At 62.9% G+C, this 20,568-nt stretch overlaps 3 protein-coding genes across 3 annotated transcripts; all 3 read left to right on the forward strand.

Annotated features, from left to right (window-relative positions):
* Positions 1 to 1,244: 1,244 nt before the first annotated feature.
* Positions 1,245 to 9,140, forward strand: LMXM_21_0861 (hypothetical protein; the record flags this gene model as incomplete). The annotated part of the gene is made up of 1 exon (XM_003875286.1): positions 1,245 to 9,140. One exon carries the CDS (start codon positions 1,245 to 1,247, stop codon positions 9,138 to 9,140), a length of 7,896 nt encoding a protein of 2,631 aa, XP_003875335.1.
* A 691-nt stretch (positions 9,141 to 9,831) lies between these two features.
* On the forward strand, positions 9,832 to 11,886 carry LMXM_21_0865 (conserved hypothetical protein; the record flags this gene model as incomplete). The annotated part of the gene is made up of 1 exon (XM_003875287.1): positions 9,832 to 11,886. The coding sequence occupies one exon, from the start codon at positions 9,832 to 9,834 to the stop codon at positions 11,884 to 11,886; it is 2,055 nt and encodes a 684-aa protein (XP_003875336.1).
* Positions 11,887 to 16,662: 4,776 nt separating this feature from the next.
* On the forward strand, positions 16,663 to 19,383 carry LMXM_21_0870 (hypothetical protein; the record flags this gene model as incomplete). The annotated part of the gene is made up of 1 exon (XM_003875288.1): positions 16,663 to 19,383. The coding sequence occupies one exon, from the start codon at positions 16,663 to 16,665 to the stop codon at positions 19,381 to 19,383; it is 2,721 nt and encodes a 906-aa protein (XP_003875337.1).
* Between the last annotated feature and the right edge of the window lie 1,185 nt (positions 19,384 to 20,568).

Raw genomic sequence — 20,568 nt, forward strand, 5'->3', positions numbered from 1 at the left:
GATTGCCTCGTTGGCGGAGATACTGCCGGCGCGCGCATGTGTGTACGCGTCTGTGTAGCATTGGCGGGCGGGAAATATGCTGCGCGTAAGGTGGCCAGGCCACCGGGCGCAGAGAGACACGCCGCGCGCCGCAGCATGGCATTTACACCAATAAACCCCGACACACGCACAGGTGTGCGTGTCGCGCTTGCTGCTTATCGGCACGTTTTTGCTGGTCAGCCACGGCCGAATAGGCCGAGGCAACTTGCCTGCAAAAGGAAGCGGTGTGCCGTGGTGGCGGCGGCCCTTTTCCCCCTCTCGATCCTCCCCTCCCCACCGCCACCACCATCACACGTGACCACCCAAGACGTGTGCTCAAGCAACAAACACGGCCCTCGATGCGTGGCCGACAGCTGGAGGCTGGGATTGCTGGGTGGGGTGGGGGGAGATTGCGAGAGAGGCACACCGATCAGAGAAGCGCATGAGAACGTGTGCTCTCCTCCCCCGTGCCGCTGCCGCCTTTTGCTGCGTTGACCTGCACCTTTTCGTGTTCTTCGCTCTGCGAGTATGTACGTGATGATGCAGATGCGGCGACGGTTGACATGACACCGGCACACATGCGCACCCACACACACACACCTGCCTGTTCTCCTCCTCCCTCTCATTTCTTCCCTCGGCGTCTTCCAGCGCATGTTAATCGACACCCACATGCACATGTGGGCCTGCGCGCGTCTACAGCTCTGTGTTTTCAACCCCTCCGTTGGCATCTCTGCTGCTCTCTCCTACACACGTGTGCGTGTGTGCGATGCGCAGCGCTCCTAAGCCGCTGCACCGTGATACCGACCGCGACACGCACCCGCGCTCGAGGAAGAAGAACGACGCAGGTACGATTCCGGCGTGGACGTGTGTTCAGTCAGCTGACATCACCATCGCTCCCTCCGCGGCACCCACCCACCCACCGTGGTAGATATACACAGAGTGCTCCCTCGATAGAACCTGCCTCTCCCCTTGGCACACACACACACACACACACACACACACACACACACACACACACACACACACACACACACACACACACACACACACGGAGCAGAGAAAGCGAAGCGCACATTGGCGAGGCTCTCGCCCAGTCCCCCCCTCCCTTCCTTCCCCCCGCTCATAGACGTGTGGTGGTACACCGCTGTCCTTTGTCCACGTGCCCATACTTTTCGTACCTTTCTTTTTTACCCATATATTTGCGGTAGGGCCGACGCCGCTTGCTTATGGGGAACAACAGCAGCAGCCGCAGCAGCTCGCTGTCGCACACCGCCGTCGGTGGCAGCAGCAACCGTCAGCGCAGTTTCGACTCACAGGTGAGGGAGAGGCCGGCGTTGAGGTCTCTATCCTCAGGTAAAAATGCATCAGCCGTAACGAGTGCTGCTGCGGCGAGTTCTCGCGTCACGGCTTCTCCTCCCTTGACAGGTAATGCTTTGCCAACGCGCAGGCAGCGCAGAGACGCCGCGGCAGAGGCCATGACGGCGTCGGCCGGGACGCAGGACAATCACCTCGTCAGCCCCGTCTCCTCAGCGCGCCGGCACGGGTTGCACTCTCTCTCATCGCTGCCGCCCAAGAGTGTCGAGCCTTTACCGGCGCGTGCGACTGCGGCTGCCATCACGGCGTCTCTGCACTTCTTGGACGGAACGGGACCCCCATTAAGAGACTCGCGAGAAAGGGAAAGGTCATGTGATGCAGAGTTGTCGCCGCCGCAGCGCCACCAGCAGCAGCAGCAGCAGAACAATGACTTCGACTTCGCTGTGATCGACACCCCAAACTCTTGTCAAGGCCATGGGGACGACGAAAACGCCAACGGTGGCGCTGCCCGCAGTGGGTCGGTGGTGAGTGTGCATCGCGCACGCTCGTCTTCGATGCTACAGGCGGCAACCGATTCTGCTGTACCACTACCGCTCACAACTCTGCTGAGTCTGGAAGATGCCCACCCCGCCCCCACCAACGTAAGCACGGCGCCGGCTCCAGCCGACGGTCACACGCGGGGGACCGTGTCCATGAGACGCGAGGGCGGCACAGAGGTCGACATGCACGAGCACAACACTAACTCCTCGAAAGTCTGCCGCGCTGTTTCGCCGTCAGCTTTGATCCCGAAGGGTAGCGAGCCGCTTGAGTCACCGGCCTTCCCATGCCCACCGTCGACGGCGGCGTCACCGCTGCCTGTGGGTCAGGCAGCCCTCTCCACCAACGTGCCGTGTCATCCGTCGACGACGACGAGGAGCACCACCACGCCTCAGCGGCCAGACGAACCTCTCAACGTGGACGTCGAGGGCATCGTTAACCGCGGCAGCCGCACCAGTAAGTCTGACCTCAAGTCCAGGCCTGAGGGCACAGGCGACGGCCGCAGTGGAGGCGGCGGCACCGGCGGCTTCTGGCGTAGGCAGTCACGCAATATCTTATTTCGCAAACTCCTCTCTCGGTCTGGCTCTCGCGCAGATCGGTCGTCGTTGCCGCCTCGCCCCGAGGCGGGCGAAGACGGAGGCGGCGCCGGAGGCACCAAAGTGAAGTTCACTGCTGGGGAAGATTCGGTTTACCGCAGAGACATCGCGGCAAAGATTGTGTACAAGCGCACCTCGCCTGCGCAGCGTGTCCATGACGTGCCGTCGACTGCGTCTGCAGCGTTGGGTACACAGCCAAGATCTTCAGCATCGTCGCCCTTCCCCGCCGGGGCCGCCGCGGCGACGGCAACTGGGCTTGCTGTGTCGAGGTCATCAAGCTCTTCGATGACGGCACAGAGGGTTTACGAGTTTCAGTCCCCGGCTGCCGGGGGGCGTCCAGTTGGGCGTACAACGGTCACCCCGACGGTGGACGATGTGCGCAGCTTCACCAGCGGCTCGACGAGCCCTCGCTGTGCTGAAGACGTGTCGGGACCGGGGCCGGGTGAGGAGGAGGGCGGCGAAGCACTGCCGCGAGGTTTTCCAGCTTCCAAAGGAGGACCGCACTCTCGCCAGCTGGTACCAGGAGAACAAGTGGCGGCCCAGGACAGCGATGAGAGCGACTTGACGACGCCGACAGACACCAACTCGGCGCCGATTCTGCCGCCACCGCCGACGGCCTCTTTCGCGGAAGCGGTGTGGGGCACACGACGAGCCGCCGCGTCGGCAATCCCTAAGACGGCCACCAACAACACAAGCCTCTTCTCCGTCGATGACCACGCTAATGGCCGCGACAGCGATGGCGTCGCCGCTGCCGCATTGCCGTTGTCGGTATACTACTCGTTTCACCAGCAACCGCGGCAACTGAAGGCTCCCGGCGTCCTTGGTGCCGGCTTATCATCCACCACCACTGTGACGGACACAACGGCACGAGTGTCGCCACCGTCGCCTTTCGTTTCACCTCTTACAGCCGTCGCAGTGGCAGAGAGCAGCGGTTCAGCTGCCGTGGCGGCGTTTCCGTCTTCGGCAGCCACGGCTGATGCGTGTTTGAGAGGCCGCCGCTCGGTGAGCCAGTCCGCTATCATCGCGGCGTGGAATCGAATGGGCGCCCGCACAGGGACCTCTGTGAGTGGCGTTGGCGTGGGCGAAGGCCATCACGGCTGGGGTGAGGGTCCCGAGCCATCGGCAGAGGGGCTGCAGATGTTGTCCACGCCGGGAAAGTCACTTGCCGTTGCCGGCGATAGTATTGGTGGCGGTGCTGAGTTGGCAACCTCAGCAGTACCTGCGAGCAGGGACACTCAGCTCGGTCGGGTGCCGACTGCCGCGGCAGCTGAGGTTGCAATAGGCGAAGCACCGGCTTTCCGCCTTCAATGCACCGTCGCTGGCCATCAGGAAGCAGGCAACTGCGGCTCTTCACGCCGCTCTTGCGCCGGCGTCGCTTCCGTGCTGCCGATTCGGCGCCGCTCCGTCGCAGCACGTCAGCGGGGACCACCACCGCTCTTTTCGCCTTCGCTAGAGAACAGCACGCCCAGCGATGGCGTTCCACAGCCGCTCTCTGCCCTCGGCCAGCTCTCCATCCGTGAAGACGCACCCGCGGCGGGCCATCCTGCATCACCGCCCGTGCCCACAAAGACCGAGAATGACATCACTCATAGTTGGGCATCAGCACCACCACAGGAGCTACACCGGCCGCCAAGGGTGCGAATAAAGTACAAGGAGGAGGAGCGCTCCGCGGACAGGGCACCGCCTCTCACGCGTGAGCTCTCTGCCAGTTTGTGCACCTCCACCGCAGCTTCAACCGCCATCGCGACGCAGTGGCCGTCGTCACCGGAGAGCCGGCGGAGCGACGCCAGCCTATCGATGACGCAGTCGCTACAGGCGGGGATCCTTGTCCCGGTAAACGTGGGGGATAGAAGAAGTGGCGGGGCCTTGGTGGAGGAGCGGGAGCGTCTGTCGGTGCGCCGCACGATGGCATACGACGAGGAAATGGGGTCCGCAACAGCCACGACCGTCGGCGCGGATGAGGAGGATCGAGTTAACGAGGAGGATGGTGCGGCGGAAAGGCGCGCTGCACCACGAACTCCTCAGTCGCTCGCTCAGCACCAACTCCAGCGGCAGCCATTCGAGGCACACCCGCACCGGACATCCGCCCCTGGGTTCACAACAACGCACACTACCGTGGCTGCCAACAGTACTGCACCTGGCCTGCTGTCGGCTCATAGCAACGACCCGCATCACTACTCTCCGCCGCAACGCATGGCGAGCGGCACCTTCTTTGCACCGAGTACGAGCGGGGCAGCTCTGTGTGGTGCCATTTCGTGGGCGCACAGCAGCCCTTCCTCGCAGCGATCGTACAACACGAGCGACTCGCGTCTGGAGGCGGCGAGAGGCGCACAGAACGTAGAGGACGAGGACGAAAGCATCGACGAGGTCGGCCTGAGGCGCACGCGAGATGGCGAGGATGCGCACTGTCGGTTGCACAGGTCTGAGGATGATCATGCGAAGTGCTTCGTCGGGCTCCATGTCACCCCTTTCAGCCGAAACTGCTCGCCTCCTTCAGTATTTGCTTCTCGAAGCAACTCCATCGGCTTCAACGCCATGGCCACCGCTACTCGCGGCGGCGGCGGCAAAAGGCGGGCGACCCTGGTGCGCAGCAACAGCTACCAGCCGCTGTCTCGGTGCTCGCAGCAAGAGCCGACGCGCAATACGTCGCTCTTGTCCTCGACGGCACGGGCTATGCCGCGGTGGAGAGAGCGGTTGACACCGTCACCGCAGCCGACCTCGCCGCTTTCTTTGAGTGTCGCCCGGGATGACGTCGGCCGCACCGCCAGTGGTCTCCTGTCAACCCCGGGGGGTCGGCGGGGGCTGACCTCGCAGGGAGCGCCTTCACTTGCACACCAGCCAAGTGCGCATCTCCATCATCCACCGCCCCCTCCGAACTCGGCGTTGCCGTCGCACGGTGCACAATATCTTCGGCGCGAGATCTCTGGCAGCCTAGGCAGCGTGCGGTGGCAGGAGCTGAGTCTGCACGCCAGTGGTGGGCAAACGTCGCCGAACTTCGACTTCGCTGGGAGCAGCAGAGACAACGACAACACGCCGCCGCGCTACGATGCTCTGGGCGACGACGAGGAGGATCTCGACGCCATGGTAAACGAGGATAACGCCGAGGGCGGCAACGACGATGGTCCACAGCGGCGCCAAGGCTGCCCGGCCAGTGACGCTGTCGGCGAAGATACGGGAGACGACGGTGATGACACCTTTCCCTCCTTGGAAAGCAGCGAGGCGTCGATGTGGGGCACGGGGACGTTGCGGACATGGCATCGTGACGACGACGATGGCAGTGAGGAGGAGGACAACGTCTATATCACCGAGAGCGGAGCAGGGAGCTGCAGCAACGGTGAGGTGCGCAGTGGCGATAGGCATTGTCTGCGGTTGCCGCAGCGTCACCGCTGGCGCCGGTATATGATTCCGCCTTCGGCGAGCACGCAGTTCCCCACGCAGCAGCCGCAGGAGTCGTACGACGTTGGCGGCGCATCTCGCAAGCTCGATCCCTCGACGCCGTCCGCGCAGGGCATCCCGCCGTCTCGCACCGGGCCGCGGACTTTCGCCGACGCCGTCGTCCGCCTCCCACAGACCCGCTACGAGCCGCCGATGCCGTCGAATAGAAACACCTTCACAGCTTTCGTGCACTTGTCGGACATCGCCTCCTCGCAGCTGCTCGCCACGGCAGCGGCGGCGGCGACGGAGGACGACGGTGGCGCTGTTCGCCGAGCGGGGCCCCACGTGCCCACGCTAGCCACCGCCGACACGCTCATCCTGAACGCCTACGCCTTGCGAGGTGCGCACCTCGCCGACGGCGCTGGTGTCAGGGCAGACGTCGTGGATGTGGCGGGCGGCGTGGTGCCTATCAGCCCAGTCAACTCTTCCTTGAGCACCGCCCCGACGGACCGCATCTCGCGAGCCGACACGCCTGCGCCGGTGGCAGTCCACGGCGCGGTGACCAGGCGAACCTCGCAAGGTGCAGAGGCCGAGGCGGCGAGCACGAGGTCTGAGTCGCCCGGCGCGCTCTCCCGCGGTGCACCGCCCAAGGTAAGCGTCACAAAGGCACCGCAGGGCCTGAACCACGCTGCTACCGCCGTCGCCGCCGCGGCGGTCGGCTTGGATGGGAGCAATGGTGGGCTTGATGGTGACAGCGGTGCAGGCAGCGACAGCTTGTCAGTGGCAGCTGCGCAGGCGGGAGCCACGTCGCCGCGAACATCGTGGAGCCTGGAGTCGATGAAAGCCGGTGCCGTCCCCGTGTCTGAGGGGGAGCAACATGCGCTGTCGGACGAGGAGAGGCTGTGGCTGGACGCCTTTGGGCACTCGACACCTTTGCTCCACGGCGTGGCCGACGCGGCGGTTGCAGTGGACGGTCACTTACCGCAGTCGGCTCCGCTTTCCGGATCGCAGTCGTTGCCGTGGTGGAATCGCCACCGCGGCACCACTCGATCGGAGGGCAGTGGCACGCTGGACTTCAGCCAGCGTGGAGGCGAGAGTGGCAACGGCGGCGGCCGACACTCGCCCTACAGCTCACTCTCCGTCAACAGCGCTCTTGCTGCCGTGCGGGGCGGTTGCGCCGCATCCCCGGCATCTCCGCCAACCCCCACCGGCTCCGTGGCCATGACTGGGTTGCCTCTGGGTCACACACTGCATCCGGGCGGCGGCGCAGTGACGTCGGCTTCGTTCACGAGGAGTGGTGGCAGGCTGCGACGTGAGGCGCAGTATCCCACGACACCTACAAATGGCTGCCGCTCGAGTACCTTCAGAAGCAGTAGCGGCAGCACGAGCAGCGGCAGCGGCGGCACCAACAGCAACGGGGGAGATGCAGCCCACTGTGCTGCTGCTGGCGCTGCATTACGTCATAGGCCGAATGCCGAGGTGCTCGTCATGCAAGGGCGCTCATGCGACGTGAGCGACATCCGCAGCGAGAAGAGGGTGGCAGGGAAGGAGGGCATCGAGGGCGGCGCTGCACTTGTGGAAAAGTGCACCAGTCACGACCACGAAGGTGACAACGCCGGCCTGAGGGATGTGTGCATGCCGACACGGAAGCGGCATCCGTGGATGCCTGTCTTCCCCAGCTCTCCTCGCAGCGTGACGACGGCATTGGCAGCCGGAACGGCGTGCGCAGAGTCCGACAGCAGCGGCGTGCTAGCCATGACGACGCCGACCCACGCGATGGCCACCATCACAGTGGTGCCGCCCACGCTGTCCTTTATAGAGGAGGCGGAGGTGCAATCCCCATGTAGTGCATCGCCACTTGCCCCCGCCATTGCCGCCGCATCCGGTGGACCGTATCGTGGCGAAGGAGAGTTGACATCCTCCGACAACGAGGCGCTGGACGAGGGAGTTGACAGTGACGAGGGATGGGAGGTGGACGTTCCCATCCTTCTGTCGCGTGGCGTGCAGGCGCATCACAGCCGCAGACCCAGCGGTGTTAGCAACACCATCGCCGCTCCCACAAACACCGCGCTAACCGCTGCGCTGGACGGTTTGGGGGAGACTGAGACGTATGCTCGCACCCGCATCGAGGTGGGCGCCGCTGATGCGCGGGATGCGGGGGTGTCGGTGCGGGATACGCTCCAAACGCAGCACTCGTCCGCCACGGCCCCGTTTGCGTTGCCCTCTCTCCTCTCTGGAATGGGCATGATGGAGAGCTGGGCTTCTGACGCCATGGACAGCGCTGCCGGGGGAGCCGGTCCGGACTCTGGCAGCTGCAGTGGCGCAGGCACCGGTACCACTTGTGTTGCAGGTGGAGGTAGAGATGTGACCTCAGTGCCGACCGCCCGTACGACCGCGACCTTTCTCGCCGTGTTGACTTCGCGGGAGTCGTGCGACAGCTTGGTGTCGCCGTCGCAGACGCCCGAACTACCGCTTATGCCGCGGCACAGCGGCAACGCAACTGGCGGCAACGGCGGCACTGGCTCCGGCCCAGGTTCTCGTCTCACGGATGAGCGCGTCTCTGGTGTGGAGGCGGCGGACTCGAGCGCACTCACCGGTGCACATGATGCGGAGGACGGGGACGCTCATGACAGACGTGTTGCCACCCACGCAGACGCCGGCTTGGAGGCGGAGGACGAGCTGCCGCACCCACCACTTGCCACGAAGCTCAAAGGCTCCCACTCGATGGCATCGCCTCCTGGCGCATTGCACCGCTGTGTCGACATCCGCTCCGCGGGTTCAGCTGTGGGAGCGGACCAGCGCGATACTAGCCTTGGCGGGCAGATAACCCTCACGGTGCCACAATACTCGCCTGAGCCATCCCAGCCGACAGCGTCTTGCCCAGGGAGCCCTCCAGGGTCACCAGACCACGTGTCTGCCCGCTCGCCGCTGCTCCTGGACGAAGAGGCTTCTGTAGGCACGTGCGCAGCAAGCCGAGCTCAGACGCGTCCCGACCATCACTACGGGCTTGTATTGTCACCCTCGCCGCATCACGAAGGCTTGACTCCACACGTGCGCTCCCAGTCGCGCTCGCAGCGCCAGCACCGCGGCCCCAGTGTCGGTCAGGTTGTGTGCCACTGGTGTGGGGAACCGTATACAAGCGCCGATGTATGCCTTGCCGCACGGCGACCGCACAGCGTGCTCCGCGAGGAGCGGCGCATAGAGAAGGCGGCGAAGCGCAGGGCACAGACACTCTTGCGCGAGGGTCGAGTCACAGAGGCGGTGACGCTGCTGAAGAGCGCAGGTGTATACGTGCCATGAGCGAGGCTTCAACGGCGCTTCACCGCGCTCTCCCCCTCCCCCCTCTCTACGTATCACCTCCGTTTCACTTCCGTCGATGTCGTCGCGGCCATGGTTGTGTGTCTATCACTTCCTTGCAACGTTGCTTGCTCTGTTCTCGTACTCCTGCATCACTAGTCATCGCGCGCCACTTCACTGCTCGCCAAGTATCCCTCTTCATGTGTGTGCTCGTGTGCGTGCGACGTCGTACTCGCATCCTGGGCGAGAGAGACCATCATGCATTATCACCAGCCTGGCAGCTCTACACGACTGTGGCAGCCTTGAAGTCGCCCTTCCTCGAGGATGCTGTGGCCCACAAGGGCGTTTTGCGCCTTGTGTGGCGCATCTCCATCGGCATCTGTGTGTGTGTGTGTACGTGTCCGCCGCTCTTGATCCCTGATGTCTGACTCTGCCGCCGCTGCTGCTGTGCTCCCTTGACTCCTCTTTCGCCACGTCGCTGTACGTCGCGCACAAACACATTTTCCTATCATGCGCAGAGAAAGCAGGGACGAGGCCAAACACCAGCAGTCGCGGCGCGCTCTCGGGCTCCAACGTGTGTTGCACACACCCTACACTTCCCTTCACGTCTGTCTGTCCGACTCTGTCTCCCCCTCTCTCTCTCTGTGGAGGTTAGAAGCACGCGATGCAAGCTGCATGTCGCGTAGGGCTCGTCATGCGGAGGGGCAGTCGTCGCTCCTGGTATAGCTGTCGTCAGGCATGTCCCTCACCAGATGCACCAGTGCTGGGCGCATTGCAGAGTGCGCACCGCATGCGGCACTCGCCGGCGCTGGAGCGTGGCGCTGGTGACTTGAGGACCGTGACGCGACTGCCGCGTGGCATGTCCCCGTTTCAGCTATCTCGCGCTGCTGCCCCGGCCTCACAGCCGCGCGGCGCCGTCGAATCTCGCTCTGATGGTGGCAGCCACATTGACCACAGTGTATCCCCTTCCACTACCGTCGAAGGTGCCCTCTCGTCGTCCGCGCAGCCAAGCGAGCAGCTGCCCCCGTGGCCAGTTGACGCCTTCGAATTCAACGCCGTCGCGGCACACGGCGGGCACGACATTCGTCTAGCCTGGGACGCCATTTTTTCCTCCTCCGACTCGGCTACTGCTGACGCTAACGGCAATGGGAGTGCCGCATCGACACTGACGGGTGCCGGCACTGTGCCTGACGTGAAAGCACCATTGCTGGACACCGCATCTCGGACGACACCGAAGCTGCCTCTTGTCACACTCGACACGATTCGGAAACTAAAGACAGTAGAGGAGACGGCAGAAGCGCAGGCGGCGCTGCGCGGTGGCGGTTGGGTGTGCGCGGGATGCTGGTCGATTGTGCGCGCAGACTGCAGCGACAACACTAGTAGCGGTGCGTCCGACTCAACTGGTCTCTCATCCTTCCCCCGCACCATCTGCCCTGCGTGCCGCACACTACGCCACGACGCGCGCATGTGGCCGTACATAGTGTCTCTGCGTCTTCGGTCCGATCTCTGGCACTGCGGATGCTGTAAAGAGACAAACACGCGTGCTTCCGCGAACTGCCGCTGCTGCGGGGCAGCACGTTCAGCAAGCATGGACACGGTTGATGATAATCAGGAGGAGGCTTTCGTGCGCATGACGATCGCCGTCGAAGTGGACTCATACCCCATCGGCCATGTCGTCGTCACGCGAAACCGCACGACGCGCTGGCGTTGTGGGGGTTGCCGGGAGATCAACTCCCTGCAGATGGCGGTGTGTCGCCACTGCGCACGCGAGCGGTTTGCTGTCACGGTAAGCTGCCCCACGTGCGATGCCCCGCGTGTCTTGTCAAACGCGCTGGTGTTTGGCGGTGGTGGGGATGACGCACATGTGACACGAGGGCGCGACAGCTACAAAGCGCTGGACACCGTCTCCCCGGCATCTGCCGGTACCGCTGGTACTTCTGGGGGCGGTCATACGGCCACGCCAAACTCTGCCCTCGCTGCCTCACCAAAGTCCTCTGCGCGTGTCTTTGGCCCCGAAAACTGCTATACCCCGAACTCGACGCAGCTCACCTGTCTACAATGCCGCAGCCCTCTCCATGGCGGCCGTGTGACGACTGTGAGCGCAACGACGTCGTGGTGGTGCGCCTGTGGCATTGTGAACACCATGGCGGCGTACAGCTGCCTTCGTTGTCGCCTGCCACGTGCCTTGGAGTGCCCTGAGAAGTTGCGAGCGCTCCTGCGGAGCGCCATAGCGGATAGTGTCTCAGCGTCGCCGCCTCTGTCGGCACAGGATGCCGGTGCTGCACCCGACTGTTCTGAGGCGTCACCGAAGTGGGACTTTAGGTCTTGCACGAACTGGATGTGTGACAGCTGCTGCAGCGTGAACACTGCTTCATATCAAGTGGTCGCGGAGAGTAACTTGTCATCTTCCTCGGACGCGACCTGCCCCAACAACACGAAGCGCGGCCGTCGGCTGTGGATGCGCCACGGCGATGCAGCGTGCCGCCACTGCGGTGCCCCGTGGCATCACCACGTCTTGCAGCAAGGCAACTCCTGGCGCTGCGCGTGCCACGCGCTCAACTCGCGCGCCGACGCCTTTTGCACGAGCTGCGGGCTTCCAGGGCTGGATGGGGTTCGGCCTGACATGCTTTCTTCTTGGTCTAAGGGGGACTGGCGGTGCCCTTCGTGCGGCAGCCTCTGCTACAGAGGTCGACAGCGGTGTTCCTGCGGCACATCTCGCCCACCAGCAAGGCTCGGCGGCGCGGCATGATGTCGCTGGCCTGTAAACGAGGGCACAGTTGCATGTGCGGCGGCGGCGTCTGGGCGCTGGGAAGAGGCGTTGCGCCCATGAGCTGCAACCGTTCTTGCAGTGGCACGTCGGTGCTCTGTCGCGAGGTCTGCAGTCACCTGAAGCAGGAAGAACAACGAAGAGAGAATTTGGCCACGCGCAGGCACGCCTATACAGCGACTCACATGCACGTTTAGCGGCATGTATCTGTCGGCCTGAGCCGATATGAATGGCTCCCCAGGTGCACAAGACGGCATGCTGGAGAGAGGGAGAGAGCCTCATGGGATGGGCGTGAGAGGGGTCACAAGGATGCGAAGACACTTCTCTTCTATGGCCGCCATCTTGTCGTCTCCCCGACTCCTCCCCCCTTCCCTCGTTCACTCATGAATGCTAGCATTGCTGTGGTGCCACCTGCGACCTCTGGCGCGCTTCCACCTGCACTCTACACCTCACCTTCCCCACCCACACCCACACTCTTCCATCGTCATCTCCCGCGTACGTGGAAGCCGAACTGGCGGACGTCTGCGCCTCTTTCTCTTCTTCTGCATCAAGCCGACCCTCACGTCCGCGAGCACACGCGCAAGCGAACGGGTGCCTGCAGCTCTCTGCCTGTCTGTCTTTGTGTGTGTGTGTGTGCATGTGTGGGACAAATTATCGCCTGCATCCTCTTAGCTCCCCTGCCTGGCAAGCTCCTACCCCTCCTCCTCGCACGCGCACACACCTCCACCGTAAAACACGCTGTGCTCGCACATACCTTCCGGCACACGCAATTTGATAGAGGGCGCTGAGCACAGCGGAAGAAAGACAGAGACAGAGGGGGACGCACATCCAGTCGTGGCTTTACGACTTGCAGGCACACCACGCATACACGCACCGACAGCCCCCCCCCCCCCGGAGACCCGCCTCCGGCCCCCCCCCCCTGTGTCTTCTCCCTCTCGTGCGTGCGCAGCGCTTCCCGCTGCGACTCGTCTCGCTAAGAGGGCACCATCTCCATCCTTTCTCGCTCTCCCACTTGCACGAAAGGTTTCGGTCGTTGGGGTTTGCACCGCTCATTACCGTGCTCGTTTTCTGCGTTGCGGCACCATCCTGCCGACCCCCCTCCCTCCTCTGAACCTGTCTCCCTCTCCCTCTCCCTCTCTCTGTGTGTGTGTGTGTGTGGGTGGGTTCGGGTGTGGGGTGCCCGACGCGGCTACTTGTCAAGAGCATCATCGCATTGCCCCCTCCCCCTCCCCCATTCCCCACACTACTACTCCCTCTCCCCCGTGTGCCACTCTCTCATACCACGGCTCTACCGCCTTCAAACCACCCCTTCCCTCCTCATCCTCATCCTCGCCCCCGCACACGCTTTGAGTTGCATATATGTACGTGAACATCTTTGTTTTGGTATCATCTCTCTCTGTCTCTCTCTCTTGTCCTTGTAACTCGCGCGCGTGTGTGAGCGCGTCTGTCTCTGCGTGAGGGCGCGGGTCCTTCGCGCCTGCTCAGATATGGTATTGCCACCCCTGACGTACCCCCTCCCCAACCTCCACGCTCACTCCTCCAACTCTTTGGTCAGTGCAGCTCAAAATTTTATTTTGTATTTCCTGTGCACTCCGTCTGCCTTCTGCTTTCTTTCCGTGCTCCGCGATCTACACACTCTCGACGCTCTTCCCTCCCGCATCGCCGTCCCATTCCGGCGATTCTCTGCGAAGAGGGAGGCTGCTGTTTCGGTGCTCCAGGTTGTGTGTGTGTGCTTGCTTCTGGCCGTTCCTTGTACGATCACCTCCTCCTCCGTGGTGCTCGCAGTGCGTGCGTGTGTGCGTTGAAGCTCTCGACGGCGTGGCGTGTTTTCCGTATCTCACCAAATCAACTGTCCTCCCACAGCGTGTCGACTCTCTCTCTCGCCAAGAGCGACAACAACCACCATTGGCAACAACACCGGCACCGTCTGGCCTTCTCACGCGACCCTCCCACTCACCTCCACCGCCGTTCGTCGCCGCTCCTTCCCTCCTTTTCTTTTGCCGCGCACCGCGCGCGTGCCGCCGTTTTCGGTGTGGCGGGCGGAGAGAGGGCAGCGGGCCGGGCGGATTGTCTTGCCCGATTCTGTTGCTTCGTCTCGCCTTTCGGCTGTGCTGCACTGACTCGTCCCCCTTCTGTGCGTGATATCACGTCTCGCCTCAGCCGCGCCTTCCCTCTTCCTCCCACCTCCCCATTGGCGAATCCTTTGGTTGCTTCTACGTTGGGCATCCGCACGCCTTTCGGTGTACGTGTTTCTATGCGAAATTTTTTGTGTGCTCAGCCCCTTCAACTTCTCTTTGGGCGAGGTGTATGTGCCTGGTGCCTCTCTCGACACTCCGCGCCTGTGTCGCTCTTCGCCATCGCGTGCTCCAAATACACAAGAAGGCCAAATCGCGGATACCCGTTCTCCCGCCACCACCGCCACCCACCACGCACCTTCTCTCCCGTTTCTCGTTTCTCCGTTTTGCAGTAACCAAAATTGGGCTTCCCCATTCCGTGTCTCTGTGTGTGTGTGTGACGGCGTCAGCGCGAGGGCGAGAGACGGCAGAATCGAGGCACTGAGTGTGCTGCATCGCGACCGGCCACCACACAAGACGTGCGACGTACGCCGGATATCATCGCCAGGCACATTTTTCTCTGCCAGATTGTGTTTCCGTTTGTGTAGAGGCGACGGCAGAGACGAAGGCGCATAACAGAGAGACGCGCTTCTTGCGTTGGCTTTCTCTCTTTCCCTCTCTGCTCTTCTTGCCCCGTGTGCGTGTGTGCGTGCGTGCGTGGCTGTGTCGACCGTCCACATGAGCACGCACGCACACACACACCCGTAAAGCAGAAGCTAGAATAGTACGCAATACACAACTCCCCTCACCACCACCACCCCCTCCTCCACCTCCATTGCACTTTGGCCTGCAAGTCCGGCTGTAGGTGCATGCACACAGACACACATGTATATGTGTGCATGCTGGGTTGCTACTCTTCTCCCGTTTTCATTTGGTCTTTCACCCATACATCTGCTCCACGTCGCCACGGCTACCGCCGCTGCCATTACCGTCTTCTCCCTTACGCCCTCCCCCTCCCTCTCTCTCCCCCACTTCTTCTCGCTTCGCTGTGCTTCTCTACTTGACCGTGTGCGTGTGTGCGCGAATTGATATCCGCGTGCCTTGCCTGGTATTGCTGTCCCGTGTACCCCTTCCCCCATCCTCCCTCCCTCCCTTCTGCATGCACTGCTTTATCGGACGACGCTTTTAGCCCTCTGCTCTGGTTCGGTGGTTGCTTCGCGGCCCTCACCCTCAGTCAGCCCCCGCCGTGGATGGCTGCCATCCTTGTCGCTGTGTCCATTTTTATTTGTCCATCTCTGCATCCCTGAGCCCGCCGCCCCGCCGTGTGCGGTGCTCAACCTCTTTCTCGCCTTTCCCGCAGGCGCCTCAGGGCTCAGAGGGAGCAACACGACGTTGTTCGCCTCCTCTCTTGTCGTCTACCCTCGCGCTTCGTCTGTGCCGAGTGCGTGTCTTTTCCCACTCGTCCTCTTCCCCCCCATTCAGCGTGACGCCTTCGTGTTGTTGTTGGTGCTCCGGTCTCGGCAGCATAACGGCGCGGCCTGCCGGCGTGTGCTCGCATGTAAGGACGCTGATTCTTTCTCTTGTTGCGGATAGGCGCCAGTGATCCTTTGGGGGGGTTTCTCCCCTCCCCTCCCCCTCCCTATTTTGAATTCCTCTTCACTTTCGAGCCTCTCGGCCTCCCGTTGCCGCTCCGTTGCCTGCTCGCCAGCCTCCGCCCTCTCTTCCCACTCTTCCCCCTCTCCCTCTACCGGAGTGACAGTCCTTCTGTTGCTTCTTCGCTCTTTTCGTTCTTTGTGAGGAGGGTGCTGGCTCACACACACACACCTGTGCCGGTCCACCGCCGTGCTTGTGCCTGTGCCCATCTCCATCCTTTTCCTTCTGTGTATCCAGCGAAGGTAACCGAACCTCGCTTTCTGCATTGCCACCTCGTCGAGACCGATGGCCACCGCGCGGTCATCACCACCATCACCATTACCTGACGCTTTTTTCCTTTATCATTGCTCTGTGGTCGCTCATATCGGTCCAAGTAAGTGCTGCCGGCGCGGTCACTGACGCGCTTTCTCCATCTCCCCCCTCTCTCTTTTTCTCCACAAGCTCCCGTTGATCATCATCACTATCCTCGGTGACGGAACAAGAGGAAACACCCAGCTCTCCCGCCACTCCTCCTCACCAACGACAACGGGAGCACCACCCACCCACTCACCCACACCCACACACATACGGAGTAACATCACAAGTGCAACACCCTCCCTTCTCTCCCCTTCCTCACTCCTTTTGCTTCAGAATCGTGAAGTGTTTCGGATTGCGTCTTCAGTGCCCCCCTCTCCCCCTCCTCCGCTGCGGCCCCACTCGTAGTGCTACACACGCACACGCCGTCACGCCCTTGCGTGTTTCGTTCTGTTTTTGGGCCCCGTTGTCTGCCGTGCCTGTTTCTCGCCCATCTGCCTCTTGGCCCACCGTGTGACGGCTCGGCCTTGCCTTCCCACCGCCCTGCGGTCTGTACTTACCCCACCCTCCTCCCTCGATCTTCACCTGTCTCTCTGCACAGGATCCATCCACCCTCGTCGGTGCGTGTGCGTGTGTGTGCGCATAGACAGCAGCTGCGCCGGTCGACCAGGGAGCGCGGAGGGAACGCAGCAAGTCGAACGCACGGCTAGGGAGAACCAAACGGTCTCTAGTACGCTGCATGTACTCTGAGGCAGACATGCGCGACGGCGACTGCCGTGAGGCGCAGCCACTGGCTCCGCCGGTGGTGGAAGACGCATCCGCCGCGGTCATCGCAGATGCGGTCCATGCGAGTCGCCACGACTTCTCTTGCTCTCCATCGGAGGCGACAGAAAAGTCGACGCTTGCATTCTCGCCGCCGACGCAGGAGCGCACACCGCTGCCGATGCCTGCCGCACGCCTCTTTACTTCGCGGCCCACCCTGAGCGCGTCGCCACTCATCGCTGGCACACGACCGCCGCGCTGGCAGAGCACCTCGCCGCTGCGCTCTTGCGGAAGCCCCGTTGTGACCTTCGCGCCGTCGACCCGCTTTGATGAGTGCCGCCAGCGCACCAATGTGGCGGTACGGCGATCTGATGACGTGCCGCACTTCGCACTGCCGGTCCCCTTTCTGGAGTTGCCGTTGTCGTCCACGTGGGCCTCATCAGGGCAGATGACGGACTCCGCGTTGCTGGCCATTGGACTAGAGCAGCCCCGCGTCCTCGCCGGCAGCCCACCCACGCTCTCGTCACGGAGGCCCCCTTTGTTTACGCAGAGCGGGGGCCTCAGGGACTTTACGGTTGATGACCTCAGCGACACCGCGTCCTCCGCTGGCTCTGCGTGCTCTACGAATTCGTCATCGATGACGCTCCTCGACAGCGACATCCCTGCCGTGCGGCCGCGCACTCCACCCTCGCTGGCGCTTCAATGCTCAATCCCCAGCGTGGCTCTGCTAGTTCCATCGGACCGCCAGCACTCGACTTTTCCCTCAGTGACGGATGAGACCGACAACTCAGCGGTCGCCGCCGTTGGCGCTGGTGCGAATAGAACTCCGCCGTCGCTCGCGAACACTAGCGACATGCCCTTCAGCCTGCTCGAGTCAGAGAAGTTGGCGCGCGCAACAGCCCATCTCCTGACGGAGGCCGTTGACTCGATCCGCGAGCCGAGTCACGTGACCAGCGCGAACACAGAGAGAGTGAACGTTGCTCTCGCTCAATGCCGCAAAACGGCGCCAGCGGCGCGGCTGATGGGCAAGTCGTGCCCGACGAGTATGAAGATACCACCCCCACCGCTTCTCGAGCGCCTCTCGCTGTCGTCGACCCCCGAGGTGACGCCGTCTACAGCGCCACTGCTGCAGGAGCCGTCGCCGCCGATGAACTCTGCTGAGCTGGCGAACTCGCGAATGGTGCTGCGGGTGCCTGATACACCCGGCAAACAACTGCGCGCCGCCCCTTTCGATCTCGTCTGCCCCGGCAACAATGTGAAGTTGCTGGTGAACGCCGCAGCGGAGGTGACGACCCTGTGGCAACAGAAGTCCTCGTCCACCGCCATTCTTGTACTCTCGCGATGGGGTGGCGAAGACATCAATGAGTCCCCCCACCCTACCGGTTTTCCGGCCGACAAGGCAGTAGCGGCAATGTTCACTGCGAGAATCGATGAGGCATCTTGTGACAGCATCCCCGGCGCCGGGGCCATCGATGCGCAGCCATCGAAGGCCATCACGCCGCCGCACACGTCCTTCGTGGCTGCTTTCAGTAGCGGCAGTAGGGACACTAATGACAGCTGTGAAGGCACAGTGGGGAACTCCTGCATCTCCTCCGCCGGCACTGAGAAGGTCAGCGAAGACGGCGCAGCGGTGACCACCCATCCACCACCGCATCCTCCGCCACGCCCTGCTGAGCTCTGCTCCCCTCATAACCAGGAGCGATGTGCCATCGACTCTGCCGCCGCGTGCACGACGTGGCGGCGGCCACCGAGTCCGGTGCCCACACCTTCGAGTCCGCGTCTTCAACACCCGCTGAAGTCCTCTCCAGGCTTGGCCACGTGTCTCCTGGCCATGGCCTGCGAGACGGGACGATCCCCGTCCTCGTCCGACGAGTCGCATGCGGAAAAGGGCCGCGGGACTCATGAGAGGTCCTCGAAACTACAACTGCCCATGAGCGCTGCGAGAGAGGCTCCACGGCGCAGCTGTGAAGGACCTGCTATTGCTTCTGTCGCCATGACCAGCGGCATCGCTCGTGCCGCGTTTCGGCACCCTGGCTGTGCTGTGGTTGAAGAGGGCGACAGCGCCGACGCCACTTCACCGGCGAAGCAGCCCATTCACAGCGGCAGCTGCAGCCGCAGCTGCGACGCCGGTGAAGGTGCGCCGTGCCTGATGAAGGCACGAAAAGATCCAGCAGCAGCAGGCTCACCACTGTCGCTGGCATCACCGACACCACCGCGCTCAGTGCTAGCACCGGGGTATTCGTCGTTGTTCCGCCTCAGCGGTGAGCAAGGTAGCAGTCACCTCCCTCGGTGCCCTCAGCGACAGCTCCCGATACGGCTGAGAACGCCCTTCACCAACGATAGCACCGCTGCCGCGGCGAGCAGACCTCCTCCATCGTCGTCGTCACCCGCGCGGCAGCCGTCAGGGGATCTCGATGCATCCTTGTTGTCCCTCACGATGGACTCCAGCCCTGCTCGAAGGCGGCCAACGAACTTGTCTCTTTACGGCACACTATCGCAGCACGCGTTCCCGATGCGCTGCAGCTCCCCGCACGCCTTTACAGCGCCGATGGCGATAGCACATCAGCACTTCACCGGTAGTGAAGGATCGAGAAGCTCTACATCAACAACTCGGAGCGGGCCCGGGCCCCTCTCTCCGCTTCCGCCACTCAGCCGCAACGCGCCGTCTGGCGACTCGGCCCCAATCCCGCCAACAGAGGCCAGGTACGACAAATGAACGGCGACGGCGAGCACAGTTCTTCATCCTGCTCCACCGTACCCGGACGTGTTGGTCATCGACACTTCTCTGCAGCCGAGCACGTCCCACGCCTATGCGGCGCCGTAACTAGCGGCACACCGAGTAACTGGCCTCTGTGTGGTAGAGCGAGCAACTCCGCGCAAACACCGCTTCTTCCACGACACAGCTCCTCTTCATCATCTGGTGCAACCTCTCCGTCTCTGAGGCGTGTCTGCGGACATGCGGATGTGTGCAAGGGCGCGTCGCACCTCAATTTTTCTCTCCGAGGAGACAACAACCGGACAGCCCCGCCGCCGTCTTTTCTCGCGTTCATCGCAGCGGATGCGGTGGCGTGCAGCTGCGCACGCATGCGTGACTCTCTCTTTTCCGCTTCATGACTTTGTCGTCGCTCCTTCCCTCCCCCTCCCCCTTTCGACGACCTCTGCCATGCCTTTTGTCGCTGTAAGGAGTGCGCGTGCATGACGGGCTGCTGCTGCTGCTGCCGTTGGCGCCTACCTTTTTCGTTTACCTTTGCTTCCCTTTCTCCCTACTCTTCTGGGTGGGAGGGGGAGGGGGGAAGGGCTACCTTCCGCACCTGTCTTCCACCGTATGTATGGCCGTGTCTGTCGGTGCAGCATGCGCCTCTCCTGCGTGTAATAGCCACGTCTATGCTTGGGTGTGTTGTGTGTCTTCCTCCTCCGCCTCTTTCCTGTGCAACTCTGTGGCTCGCATCCACCTGTGTGGATCTGTGCCAGCTGAGCTCCTCCTCGACCCCCTCTCTCTGTGCCCCTCCCCCCACCCCCATCGCGCCGGCGTTGCTGACGAGTGCGCCCCAGGCCCGAGCCGACAACGCAGGCGAGAATGAGGCGATGAGGTAGAGGAAGAGGGGTGGGTGGGTGTACCACATCCATGTGTGTACTTGCGCATATCTGTGTATTCCGATGATCCTCTCCCCCACTTCCGTCTTACGACGGCATAGACGGCGCAGCGCTCACCATCGTCGGCCTCCGCCGTTCTCCGTTTCTCTGTCTTTAAGGAGCGTCTATGTGCAGACGTATCCGTGTTACTCCCCGCCCCCTTCTCTTCGGCCGGCGCATCTGCGTGCTTGTCTTGCCGTGTTGCTGGCAACCACCAGCACCGCCACCCCCTCCCTTTCCTTTCCTCGGCTCCCACACAGTTCTCCTC

This window comes from Leishmania mexicana, chromosome 21 (assembly GCF_000234665.1).
Source record: "Leishmania mexicana MHOM/GT/2001/U1103 complete genome, chromosome 21".
In the NCBI taxonomy this organism is placed as follows: domain Eukaryota; phylum Euglenozoa; class Kinetoplastea; order Trypanosomatida; family Trypanosomatidae; genus Leishmania; species Leishmania mexicana.